The following is a 14,704-nucleotide window of genomic DNA, read 5'->3' on the forward strand; positions in this document are numbered from 1 at the left end:
TCAATTCCCGTTAGCAAAATAATTTTTTATGTATACGTAGCACTACTTAATAATATTTTCCATTAATATCTGTACGTTATGAATACCAAATTAGCTTATTGAAAAATATCTGTCGTTCTCTTTTGTGTTTTGAAACAAATATTAAAGGTGTATTACCTTTTAATGCATGTATCTCATAAATGTTAAGGTGTGTGCGTCGAGGAGAATTTAATATTTCATTTTGAAATGCATAGCACTGGAACTAAATAATATATAAACGATTTTCGATTCCTCCTATCTGCTTTACGACATCGTCACTATAATATTCAATATTGGTTTACTTGAATAATTTTTTTGTCTTATCTGACGACGGATACAACTTCTGAAATGCCCAAAAGCCTGTTATTTACCTCTTAAATAATTTCGAAAATGTATTCTGCCGTTTTTCAAAGGAGAAAACAACTACTTTCCTGGCTAATGCCTCGACGAATGTTCAATTACACTTTCTGCGAAGAACGCGATGTCAACCATTGACTAGTTTCGACGTTATTACGTCCAATTAGAGTGGTATAACAAACTTCCGTTCGGGCTTGAGACCCGAACTGAAAACAACGTTAAAGAATGTCGCTATTCGGTTTATGTTTTCGAAATATCAATTATTTCCGTTCTATTTACCATCGGAATCTATATTATCGGCGTTTACCTGACTAGCAGTTCTAACCAGAGTTGTTAAACCACTCTGAGACGTAATAACATCGAAACTAGTCAGTGGTTGTAATTCAGGGAGATGTATGAATGGATTTCAATAAATATCGTCAATAAACAAAGGGAGAATGATTAAAAGCATTTATACTTTTGATAGAATTAGAAACTGGTGTTAACAAGTTACGACATGTTTAAATTGAGGCTTAGAAATTTTCACACGCTCCGTATTTACAAATTCAATAATCATTGAACGTTTTTTTTTTTTCATCTATTTCTAACTAAACGCGTACAAAACACTGCAATTTAAGTATATTTTCGTGTTTTCTTATCTCCAGGTATGTTCTCGACATTGTTTTGCTTTTAATATCGTCGCCGCTTTCGGAACATTAGACATTTTCAGTAATAAAATTTCTTTTACACTGCTAGACAAAACATTATCATCGTTAATAGTTCGCAAATTAACTAGTTAATCTTAGTATTCCGTATTATAGCCCCTCACGACATTTTCCAAGATACAGATGATGGCAACGCTGTCGAATAAGATTAAAATTAAACATATTCGTAAATTTGTGCAACAGTGTAGAAGGAATTCTTAAAAACGGGCTCTGTTGCCGACGCGACGACCGATATTTGCAACAACTAACGAAAATATGCTGTTAAGCGTACACTTTAGAGTTTACCGTCCACGTAGTTCACGCGGATGCTTAACTACGTCTACTGACTGATTTATTGAGTGACCTGACACCCTGTGACTACTTTTTTCTCGACCTCCGAACCGTAATCGAAGAAGAAACTTTCCTAGGATAAAAACAGAAGTCATGCCCAATTGAATTGTAATTAGATGCAAATCAATTAAAGTTTTTATTGTATTTAACGCCGAGATGTTAATTTCAATCTCGATTCTATTCGCTTATATAGAAAGTAGACTTGCGGAGACGTCACGTTAATAATCAATTCTCCGCCTATCGAATTTTTCCGTCCGACGTCGACTTTAACCAACATTTGGCCCGATTTTACCGTAGTTTCTACAAACTTTCATGAAACGGTTTATTATACGAGTAATAATGTAGGTAATAACTCACGCAAATGGGATTTGTCTTTTGCTTCGAAATCGGCGAATAACCAGACCAGATCTGGACTATACGGTGGATTAGGAATCGATTCGAAGTGTAATTTTTGCATTTAAACGATCCCCCAACAAAATACCGAAGCCATAACCTTCCCAGCTGACTGGACGTGGTTCACCGACTGCGGTCCACTCAAATCATGATGTATTGTCGCATATCGACGCAAAAAATCTGATTTGATACTTGCTCTGAATCATCAACGAGTTGTTTTTTTAGTAATCCGCTTTGATCCAATGTTTACATGTGATAAATCAGATTTTTAGCGTCGATATGCGACAATACATCATGATTTGAGTGGACCGCAGTCGGTGAACCACGTCCAGGAAGTCAACGATGGTTATATTGAACGAATTACACTTCGAATCGATTCCTAATCCACCGTATAGTCCAGATCTGGCCTTCAGTGACAACTGACTATTCGCCGGGCTGCAAAAAATGGTCGTCGGAAACAAATTCGGTTAAAATTGAGGAGTAATTGTTGAAAATGAAGTTTATTTTGAGGAAAAAGACAAATCCTTCTACAAGAACGGCATCGAAGCGTTGGTAATGCTCCTGAAGGAGATTATATTGATTAATACAAACGATTTTTGACAAAAAAATGTTTTTCTCGGTTAATCACACGATTTATTGAGTACGATAAGTCATACATTACACCCTTTATCGAACGCATTGTTTTTAATCAGAATTATGTAAATTTCGACACGATAACAAACACAATTTTGCTTTCTTAACAAATACTATTGTTTCTATTATAAAAATTTCATAAAACATTATGAAACAAACAATTATTTTTGACGCAGACACCAAATTCGGTCACCCACTTTTTAATTGCATCCAACCAAATTTGGAGGATGTTATGACCCGAAATCCGTATCGATAACGTCGAAAAACTTATTTAGAATTCGTTGGTAATTGAAATAGTTAATATGCGAATTGCGTACGGCCTAGAAAAGGCCGAAACATGAACTAGGCTTCTAGTTTCGACTGACACAATTTGCATAACTGCGACGAGATACAAACGAAGAAAATGCAATTCTATAGTAGGTTTCACGTAGAATACACACGACCGCAGAAAAATGTCGGTTGCTTTTCGAAATAGTCGTTAAATTCACATCGAGAAGGTAAAACATAAGCTGGGGGGTATTATTAGGTCGAAAACTTATCAGAAAACCTTTTGTTTCACCCCCGTAACGAAAAAAAATGTAGACGGCGGGTTGCAAAGGACGCACCGACTCCGAAAAATGACCGCAATCGTTTTTTTGAACAGTTTTACGGCGAGAAAGTAAAAACAAAAACTTGGGGGGGTATTTTTAGATCGAAAACTTATCAGAAAACCTTTTGTTTCACCCCCGTAACGAAAAAAATGTAGACGGCGGGTTGCAAAGGACGAACAAGCTCGGAAAAATGACCGCAACCGTTTTTTTGGAAAAGTTTTACTACGAGAAAGTAAAAACAAAAACTTGGGGGGGGTATTTTTAGATCGAAAACTTATCAGAAAACCTTTTGTTTCACCCCCGTAACGAAAAAAAATGTAGACGGCGGGTTACAAACGACGAACAAACTCCGAAAAATGACCGCAACCGTTTTTTTGAACAGTTTTACTGCGAGAAAGTAAAAACAAAAACTTGGGGGGGTATTTTTAGATCGAAAACTTATCAGAAAACCTTTTGTTTCACCCCCGTAACGAAAAAATATGTAGACGGCGGGTTACAAACGACGAACAAACTCCGAAAAATGACCGCAACCGTTTTTTTGAACAGTTTTACTGCGAGAAAGTAAAAACAAAAACTTGGGGGGGTATTTTTAGATCGAAAACTTATCAGAAAACCTTTTGTTTCACCCCCGTAACGAAAAAATATGTAGACGGCGGGTTACAAACGACGAACAAACTCCGAAAAATGACCGCAACCGTGTTTTTGAACAGTTTTACTGCGAGAAAGTAAAAACAAAAACTTGGGGGGGTATTTTTAGATCGAAAACTTATCAGAAAACCTTTTGTTTCACCCCCGTAACGAAAAAATATGTAGACGGCGGGTTACAAACGACGAACAAACTCCGAAAAATGACCGCAACCGTGTTTTTGAACAGTTTTACTGCGAGAAAGTAAAAACAAAAACTTGGGGGGGTATTTTTAGATCGGAAACTTATCAGAAAACCTTTTGTTTCACCCCCGTAACGAAAAAATATGTAGACGGCGGGTTACAAACGACGAACCAACTCCGAAAAATGACCGCAACCGTTTTTTTGGAAAAGTTTTACTGCGAGAAAGTAAAAACAAAAACTTGGGGGGGTATTTTTAGGTCGAAAACTTATCAGAAAACCTTTTGTTTCACCCCCGTAACGAAAAAATATGTAGACGGCGGGTTGCAAAGGACGAACAAACTCCGAAAAATGACCGCAACCGTGTTTTTGAACAGTTTTACTGCGAGAAAGTAAAAACAAAAACTTGGGGGGGTATTTTTAGGTCGAAAACTTATCAGAAAACCTTTTGTTTCACCCCCGTAACGAAAAAAATGTAGACGGCGGGTTGCAAAGGACGCACCGACTCCGAAAAATGACCGCAATCGTTTTTTTGAACAGTTTTACGGCGAGAAAGTAAAAACAAAAACTTGGGGGGGTATTTTTAGATCGAAAACTTATCAGAAAACCTTTTGTTTCACCCCCGTAACGAAAAAAATGTAGACGGCGGGTTGCAAAGGACGAACAAGCTCGGAAAAATGACCGCAACCGTTTTTTTGGAAAAGTTTTACTACGAGAAAGTAAAAACAAAAACTTGGGGGGGGTATTTTTAGATCGAAAACTTATCAGAAAACCTTTTGTTTCACCCCCGTAACGAAAAAAAATGTAGACGGCGGGTTACAAACGACGAACAAACTCCGAAAAATGACCGCAACCGTTTTTTTGAACAGTTTTACTGCGAGAAAGTAAAAACAAAAACTTGGGGGGGTATTTTTAGATCGAAAACTTATCAGAAAACCTTTTGTTTCACCCCCGTAACGAAAAAAAATGTAGACGGCGGGTTGCAAAGGACGAACAAACTCCGAAAAATGACCGCAATCGTTTTTTTGAACAGTTTTACGGCGAGAAAGTAAAAACAAAAACTTGGGGGGGTATTTTTAGATCGAAAACTTATCAGAAAACCTTTTGTTTCACCCCCGTAACGAAAAAAAATGTAGACGGCGGGTTACAAACGACGAACAAACTCCGAAAAATGACCGCAATCGTTTTTTTGAACAGTTTTACGGCGAGAAAGTAAAAACAAAAACTTGGGGGGGTATTTTTAGATCGAAAACTTATCAGAAAACCTTTTGTTTCACCCCCGTAACGAAAAAAAATGTAGACGGCGGGTTGCAAAGGACGAACAAGCTCGGAAAAATGACCGCAACCGTTTTTTTGGAAAAGTTTTACTACGAGAAAGTAAAAACAAAAACTTGGGGGGGGTATTTTTAGATCGAAAACTTATCAGAAAACCTTTTGTTTCACCCCCGTAACGAAAAAAAATGTAGACGGCGGGTTACAAACGACGAACAAACTCCGAAAAATGACCGCAACCGTTTTTTTGAACAGTTTTACTGCGAGAAAGTAAAAACAAAAACTTGGGGGGGTATTTTTAGATCGGAAACTTATCAGAAAACCTTTTGTTTCACCCCCGTAACGAAAAAATATGTAGACGGCGGGTTACAAACGACGAACAAACTCCGAAAAATGACCGCAACCGTTTTTTTGAACAGTTTTACTGCGAGAAAGTAAAAACAAAAACTTGGGGGGGTATTTTTAGATCGAAAACTTATCAGAAAACCTTTTGTTTCACCCCCGTAACGAAAAAATATGTAGACGGCGGGTTACAAACGACGAACAAACTCCGAAAAATGACCGCAACCGTTTTTTTGAACAGTTTTACTGCGAGAAAGTAAAAACAAAAACTTATGGAGGTATTTTTAGATCGGAAACTTATCAGAAAACCTTTTGTTTCACCCCCGTAACGAAAAAATATGTAGACGGCGGGTTACAAACGACGAACAAACTCCGAAAAATGACCGCAACCGTGTTTTTGAACAGTTTTACTGCGAGAAAGTAAAAACAAAAACTTGGGGGGGTATTTTTAGATCGGAAACTTATCAGAAAACCTTTTGTTTCACCCCCGTAACGAAAAAATATGTAGACGGCGGGTTACAAACGACGAACCAACTCCGAAAAATGACCGCAACCGTTTTTTTGGAAAAGTTTTACTGCGAGAAAGTAAAAACAAAAACTTGGGGGGGTATTTTTAGGTCGAAAACTTATCAGAAAACCTTTTGTTTCACCCCCGTAACGAAAAAATATGTAGACGGCGGGTTGCAAAGGACGAACAAACTCCGAAAAATGACCGCAACCGTGTTTTTGAACAGTTTTACTGCGAGAAAGTAAAAACAAAAACTTGGGGGGGGTATTTTTAGATCGAAAACTTATCAGAAAACCTTTTGTTTCACCCCCGTAACGAAAAAAAATGTAGACGGCGGGTTACAAAGGACGCACCGACTCCGAAAAATGACCGCAACCGTTTTTTTGAACAGTTTTACTGCGAGAAAGTGAAAACAAAAACTTGGGGGGGGGTATTTTTAGGTCGAAAACTTATCAGAAAACCTTTTGTTTCACCCCCGTAACGAAAAAAAATGTAGACGGCGGGTTACAAAGGACGCACCGACTCCGAAAAATGACCGCAACCGTTTTTTTGAACAGTTTTACTGCGAGAAAGTGAAAACAAAAACTTGGAGGGGTATTTTTAGGTCGAAAATTTTACAGAAAACCTTCGTAAAATATAATTATTGTTAATGCGTTGTTCTAATTCACAGATACTGCAAATGTAGTCTCACTAAAACGATTTAACAAGTGTCGACGCGTTTTAACTTGTCACTGTCATTTATCACCTTTTTTTCAGGTCAAATTTTGTCGATTAATCTGTGTATTTGAACATTTTCTTTCCAATTTTTAGTTTAATAAACACGTTTTATGCGAGACCTAGTTCGTATCAAACGTGCCGTCTTCGGTATCATTTTTAAAAACGTTCCGAGGATTTTAATTAGAAATAACGGCATCATTACGTTTTCGAGATGAGCCTTACGTCGGCTTTAGAAAAGGTTATTCATTATTTTTGTACATTCCCGTTTAGAGGTAACACCTACGCATCGAAAATTACTGTACGTTTATCATTAGACGATTTCACCGACAACGGAAATATGATGATCAAAGACAACAGATAATAAATTTCGCATATCTCGCGAATTATTCCAATTTTTCAAATTCAATTCGGCGCCAACGAGTCGCTTCAGCACAGGCGATTCCGTGTATCGCCATGTATATGCGTTTTTAACGCTCTTTAATGCAGTATTTTTTACGATACACCTTGTATATGTCCTTGAAGATTAGCATATCGATTTTTTTTACTATTCTTTGTTCGACTCGATAGAATTTGTGGTTTACGAGATATTTAAATCATTCTGCGTGCGTTCGCCATAAAGAAACATTCTTAAAAAAATTATCATAAATCGTTAACAGTTTGCTGTCAATTTATTCAAAATCTGTCATTAATAATCAGCACATCGTATTCGATATGGTAGATTTTACCTTTTAATGAATAAACCGGCATGCATTTGATGTGTGATTTGGCTTCTGGTAACTCGTCAGAAGCCAGAAGATGTTATTAATTCTATCGGACTAAAAAGTACGTTTGAATTTTTCGTGTTGTTGTTTCAATTTGTAATTATTGCGTCCGTTGACATTTTAAAATTGAGTTTCGCAATATTGGCGTTTGAAAGATGCTGAATAACATTTCGATATTATTTAAAATGCACTGCACCCACACCGGAGGTAGTGCGGTGCAAGGATCACCGTCTCACAATATTTTAGTTCAAGATAATTCAAGAAGGATCGCAGATTAAGACAAAACAAACTTATCACAGTAAAACGCATATAACCTCACTGTGACTGACATAAAGATGTCAATGTCATTGTCAAATCCGTATGACGTTTATGAAGTACCAACTTTAGAAAGTTTCGTGACATTTCGATAAGTCAGAATAAAGTGACGGCCGTTTTTATCCGACTTTTGCTCTGGTTTGCTAAATTCCGCGTCCTTGTCGAGTCGATATCAATAAACAAAATATTTTTTTTTTATAATTTCAGCGTCAAGAATTTCTCAAGTCTGACATCATCGACATCGCGAATATTTCTAATCAAGAAGCTGCTTCTAACGAGGTAGTAAATTTCATTTTTTTAAAATTAGATCATGCGATTGAACTATCATGATAAAAGAATTCATTTTTTTTTTCCATCGGAATTTATGTTTCTTCTTAAGGAAATATTTAATTCTTTTCACCTTGTAGTAAACTCGACGCGGAAAGTTTAAAATGAAAGTCGCGATAATTCTCATTAGATTTATTATTCATTTTACTTATTTATCAAGTTAGAGATAATTAACACTTGTTTCAACAATAAAATGGCGTAGAAAAGTAAATAAACGCGTCGGAAAAATAAATTGATTCGATTAAGAAAATTTCTTTTGAAATATCTAATACTGGTTATCTAAAATCGAGTTGTCGGCAACAACGCATATTTTATTTTATTACGAAACAACCAGAATCGTCGGTTAGACAAAGGATAATAACCAGGACTCGTCGGAAAGGACATTAGCCAGTAATTAACGTCGTGGCTTGCAACTTACAAGGTAGCTGGCTACGTAACTGGTCATCTGATCACACATGATCAGAAGAAGGAAGAAAACCTTTCCACTAACACTAACGTCATCCATTTTAGAAGGAAACACACCTTAGACTAGTGATTATTGAGGTAAAAACCAACCATTGCAACTGACAAACTTAAAAAGGTGCGTGCGTATCGATTTATGTGACGTTCTTATATAATGGTATCTCTGGGATGTTCACGTGACGATCACGCACTGATCATTGTTTTGGTTTACTATTTTTCTTCGATAAATAGTATAACAGGCTCCCATATTACCATTTCTACAGCCTTCTACGGCTTGGGCGGGTAGTCACTTTATAGATTTCTATTTATTCGGATCCTTGGGGAAATTTTTGCGTGACATTTGTCTAGAATGCAACAATCATTGAAGCTTTTTAGCTTTGCAACTGACAAACTTAAAAAGGTGCGTGCGTATCGATTTATGTGACGTTCTTATATAATGGTGTCTCTGGGATGTTCACGTGACGATCACGCACTGATCATTGTTTTGGTTTACTATTTTTCTTCGATAAATAGTATAACAGGCTCCCATATTACCATTTCTACAGCCTTCTACGGCTTTGGCGGGTAGTCACTTTATAGATTTCTATTTATTCGGATCCTTGGGGAAATTTTTGCGTGACATTTGTCTAGAATGCAACAATCTTTGAAGCTTTTTAGCTTTGCAACTGACAAACTTAAAAAGGTGCGTGCGTATCGATTTATGTGACGTTCTTATATAATGGTGTCTCTGGGATGTTCACGTGACGATCACGCACTGATCATTGTTTTGGTTTACTATTTTTCTTCGATAAATAGTATAACAGGCTCCCATATTACCATTTCTACAGCCTTCTACGGCTTTGGCGGGTAGTCACTTTATAGATTTCTATTTATTCGGATCCTTGGGGAAATTTTTGCGTGACATTTGTCTAGAATGCAACAATCATTGAAGCTTTTTAGCTTTGCAACTGACAAACTTAAAAAGGTGCGTGCGTATCGATTTATGTGACGTTCTTATATAATGGTGTCTCTGGGATGTTCACGTGACGATCACGCACTGATCATTGTTTTGGTTTACTATTTTTCTTCGATAAATAGTATAACAGGCTCCCATATTACCATTTCCACAGCCTTCTACGGCTTGGGCGGGTAGTCACTTTATAGATTTCTATTTATTCGGATCCTTGGGGAAATTTTTGCGTGACATTTGTCTAGAATGCAACAATCATTGAAGCTTTTTAGCTTTGCAACTGACAAACTTGAAAAGGTGCGTTCGTATCGATTTATGTGACGTTCTTATATAATGGTGTCTCTGGGATGTTCACGTGACGATCACGCACTGATCATTGTTTTGGTTTACTATTTTTCTTCGATAAATAGTATAACAGGCTCCCATATTACCATTTCCACAGCCTTCTACGGCTTGGGCGGGTAGTCACTTTATAGATTTCTATTTATTCGGATCCTTGGGGAAATTTTTGCGTGACATTTGTCTAGAATGCAACAATCATTGAAGCTTTTTAGCTTTGCAACTGACAAACTTGAAAAGGTGCGTTCGTATCGATTTATGTGACGTTCTTATATAATGGTGTCTCTGGGATGTTCACGTGACGATCACGCACTGATCATTGTTTTGGTTTACTATTTTTCTTCGATAAATAGTATAACAGGCTCCCATATTACCATTTCCACAGCCTTCTACGGCTTGGGCGGGTAGTCACTTTATAGATTTCTATTTATTCGGATCCTTGGGGAAATTTTTGCGTGACATTTGTCTAGAATGCAACAATCATTGAAGCTTTTTAGCTTTGCAACTGACAAACTTGAAAAGGTGCGTTCGTATCGATTTATGTGACGTTCTTATATAATGGTGTCTCTGGGATGTTCACGTGACGATCACGCACTGATCATTGTTTTGGTTTACTATTTTTCTTCGATAAATAGTATAACAGGCTCCCATATTACCATTTCCACAGCCTTCTACGGCTTGGGCGGGTAGTCACTTTATAGATTTCTATTTATTCGGATCCTTGGGGAAATTTTTGCGTGACATTTGTCTAGAATGCAACAATCATTGAAGCTTTTTAGCTTTGCAACTGACAAACTTGAAAAGGTGCGTTCGTATCGATTTATGTGACGTTCTTATATAATGGTGTCTCTGGGATGTTCACGTGACGATCACGCACTGATCATTGTTTTGGTTTACTATTTTTCTTCGATAAATTGTATAACAGGCTCCCATATTACCATTTCTACAGCCTTCTACGGCTTTGGCGGGTAGTCACTTTATAGATTTCTATTTATTCGGATCCTTGGGGAAATTTTTGCGTGACATTTGTCTAGAATGCAACAATCTTTGAAGCTTTTTAGCTTTGCAACTGACAAACTTGAAAAGGTGCGTTCGTATCGATTTATGTGACGTTCTTATATAATGGTGTCTCTGGGATGTTCACGTGACGATCACGCACTGATCATTGTTTTGGTTTACTATTTTTCTTCGATAAATAGTATAACAGGCTCCCATATTACCATTTCCACAGCCTTCTACGGCTTGGGCGGGTAGTCACTTTATAGATTTCTATTTATTCGGATCCTTGGGGAAATTTTTGCGTGACATTTGTCTAGAATGCAACAATCATTGAAGCTTTTTAGCTTTGCAACTGACAAACTTGAAAAGGTGCGTTCGTATCGATTTATGTGACGTTCTTATATAATGGTGTCTCTGGGATGTTCACGTGACGATCACGCACTGATCATTGTTTTGGTTTACTATTTTTCTTCGATAAATTGTATAACAGGCTCCCATATTACCATTTCTACAGCCTTCTACGGCTTTGGCGGGTAGTCACTTTATAGATTTCTATTTATTCGGATCCTTGGGGAAATTTTTGCGTGACATTTGTCTAGAATGCAACAATCTTTGAAGCTTTTTAGCTTTGCAACTGACAAACTTGAAAAGGTGCGTGCGTATCGATTTATGTGACGTTCTTATATAATGGTGTCTCTGGGATGTTCACGTGACGATCACGCACTGATCATTGTTTTGGTTTACTATTTTTCTTCGATAAATAGTATAACAGGCTCCCATATTACCATTTCTACAGCCTTCTACGGCTTTGGCGGGTAGTCACTTTATAGATTTCTATTTATTCGGATCCTTGGGGAAATTTTTGCCTGACATTTGTCTAGAATGCAACAATCTTTGAAGCTTTTTAGCTTTGCAACTGACAAACTTAAAAAGGTGCGTGCGTATCGATTTATGTGACGTTCTTATATAATGGTATCTCTGGGATGTTCACGTGACGATCACGCACTGATCATTGTTTTGGTTTACTATTTTTCTTCGATAAATAGTATAACAGGCTCCCATATTACCATTTCTACAGCCTTCTACGGCTTGGGCGGGCAGTCACTTTATAGATTTCCATTTATTCAGATCCTTGGAGAAATTTTAGCCTGACATTTGTCTAGAATGCAACAATCATTGAAGCTTTTTAGCTTTGCAACTGACAAACTTGAAAAGGTGCGTGCGTATCGATTTATGTGACGTTCTTATATAATGGTGTCTCTGGGATGTTCACGTGACGATCACGCACTGATCATTGTTTTGGTTTACTATTTTTCTTCGATAAATTGTATAACAGGCTCCCATATTACCATTTCTACAGCCTTCTACGGCTTTGGCGGGTAGTCACTTTATAGATTTCTATTTATTCGGATCCTTGGGGAAATTTTTGCGTGACATTTGTCTAGAATGCAACAATCTTTGAAGGTTCTTTTCGGTAGATGCGAGCCACATGTCCTACCCATCTAATCCTGCCAATTTGGTCGTTATTGTGTCCGTTTCCTGATCCTCTGCATTAGCTGCAGGAATCGAAGTTATTTATATTTCTCCTGGAGTTTTGGCAGTCCGAAATAAGTGGGGGGCTCCAGAATTCAGATCCATGCTACGATTTATCAAAGATGGTACTTCTAGTGTCGAGTTCAGCATCTAGAACTACTTTTTCCAGTACTACATAAAGTCGAATGGTGCGAGATACTACAAATTGGATGTACAGATATTGAAAAAGCGAAAAATGCGTCAAGGAAAAAATTTATCGTACAATAAACGTATTTTCAATGATTTTATCACTTTTTTTACTAAACGCCTCTGTAAATTTCAACTCCCGACGATTATTTATAGTTTTCTATAAACAACCGACGTCTCCGTCATCTTTTTTTATTCTATTTGTTTTAATAACGTTATCGGTAAGTAACGCTCATTGTAGGATCAAGATAATTTTCGCAGTTGGAGTTCAGTGAGACGTCGTCGGCGTGAATGTGTAAATATGTTGAAAACTTCGTCGTATTCGGTGTTAAAAATATATTTTGGCCGTTTGTTGTTTATGTAAATCGAAATGTTGAACTGGGACGAGTTGAATTGTTGTCCGAACGTAAGTTTTTATCGAAATACTACTCAAATTTGATCCGATTCGATTCCGTTACGTTTTTTTGGTAGAAAGGCAATCTGTCAATGTGACAAAATGATGTTTGATACCTTCTGGTAGATCACCAAACATATTGGTAGCGTTTTTTATTATATAAACGATAAATTCTTCGATATCTTTAAAGGTGCCAAAAAATTTGTACTCTCCAAAGACGAAACTTTGATTTAATCGTTGATGGTTTCAGTTTCGATCAATTTTCATCTTGATAATTTAACCTGGAGATATGGTGCAATACTTTTCGCCTGTAAACCATTTGTTTTGGCGTAAAATTTGAACAAGCGGCTATTTTACCTCGCAGAAGTGTTTTTTGATCGCTAGATCACTGCCGACGAATATTGGATGGATCTCTCACAATTTATTAATAATGAATCCAGTCTTCATTGATTGAAAACCTCGATTTGGTCTTGGTTGTTCGCTACCATCGTAAATTTTCCTATTCGGCGTTGGGGTTGGGGAAAATTGGGTAATTATACACTTTCACGGTCAAAAATGGATGGATTTTAATGATCTTGGTCTCAAAATGTTCCATTTATAAAAAAAAATTAGTAGAAATAGCTGAAATGAAAATTTCTCGTAGTTTTACTGTTTTAAATCGTAAAAAAAACGGTTTTGCAAAATAATCCTTTACAAAAAATTATCTCATTATCAGATAAAGTTGTTATATTTTTTTTTGTATTCTACATAAATTAATAAACAATTTATAAAGAAAATCCAAAAAGAATGATTTTTTCAGTTTTTATATCTTAAAATGAAATCGATGAAAAACAATCAATTTTCGTGAATTGTTTCGTACTATATTCTTCAATGTTAATAGTTTTTGGACCATTAAAAATCGAAAAATAGATAAATTTTATAATTTTGGTCTCAAAATGTTCCATTTCAAGAAGAATTTATGAAAAACACGGTCGTAGTGGCTGAATTTGCGGTTTTTTATAGTTTTAAACCTTAAATAGTAGAAAAACTTTTTTTTTTCAAAATATTCATTTTTTTATGTAAATTGCGAAAAAAAAAAATATACGAAAGTCATGAAACTGTAAAAAATATTTATTTTTTTTAATTTTCGCATTTTTTTTTATAAATCCGCCGTAAAATGGAACATTTTGAGACCAAGATCATTAAAATCCATCCATTTTTCGATTTTCTAGAGCCAACCTAACCTAACATAACCTAACCTAACCAAAAAACCAGGTGACTGCGAAAGTGTATAATCAATGACGTTCTTTTATAATGGTGTCTCTGGGATGTTCACGTGACGATCACGCACTGATCATTGTTTTGGTTTACTATTTTTCTTCGATAAATTGTATAACAGGCTCCCATATTACCATTTCCACAGCCTTCTACGGCTTGGGCGGGTAGTCACTTTATAGATTTCCATTTATTCGGATCCTTGGGGAAATTTTTGCCTGATATTTGTCTAGAATGCAACAATCATTGATTACGCACTGATCATTGTTTTGGTTTACTATTTTTCTTCGATAAATATTCATTATTCATTTTTTTTATGTAAATTGCGAAAAAAAAAAATATACGAACTTGATTCCACGACGTCAGAATCAGTTACGAAGGATTATATGTAGAAAGTAATTTTTTTTTGCATTTAAAGTCATGAAACTGTAAAAAATATCGTGTTTTTTTTAATTTTCGCATTTTTTTTTATAAATCCGCCGTAAAATGGAACAT

The 14,704-nt window shown here is 36.3% G+C and overlaps 1 protein-coding gene across 6 annotated transcripts in view; it reads left to right on the top strand.

Moving 5' to 3' along the window:
- Nucleotides 1-14,704, top strand: part of LOC130447782 (disheveled-associated activator of morphogenesis 1) — an 80,140-nt gene that overhangs the window by 11,920 nt on the left and 53,516 nt on the right. For 3 of the 6 annotated variants that reach the window (XM_056784794.1, XM_056784795.1, XM_056784788.1), the window contains exon 2: nt 7,974-8,045. The exons of 2 other annotated variants lie outside the window; for them this stretch is intronic. Coding sequence is in view for 2 of the 4 variants with exons in the window: in XM_056784788.1 (XP_056640766.1) it covers nt 7,974-8,045 (72 nt within the window). In the remaining 2 variants the exon portion in view is untranslated. Of the gene's footprint in view, nt 1-7,973; nt 8,046-12,827; nt 12,968-14,704 lie in introns of those variants that run through there. One more of the 6 variants, XM_056784791.1, reaches the window with a different exon arrangement.

Source organism: Diorhabda sublineata, chromosome 8, assembly GCF_026230105.1.
Source record: "Diorhabda sublineata isolate icDioSubl1.1 chromosome 8, icDioSubl1.1, whole genome shotgun sequence".
NCBI lineage: Eukaryota > Metazoa > Arthropoda > Insecta > Coleoptera > Chrysomelidae > Diorhabda > Diorhabda sublineata.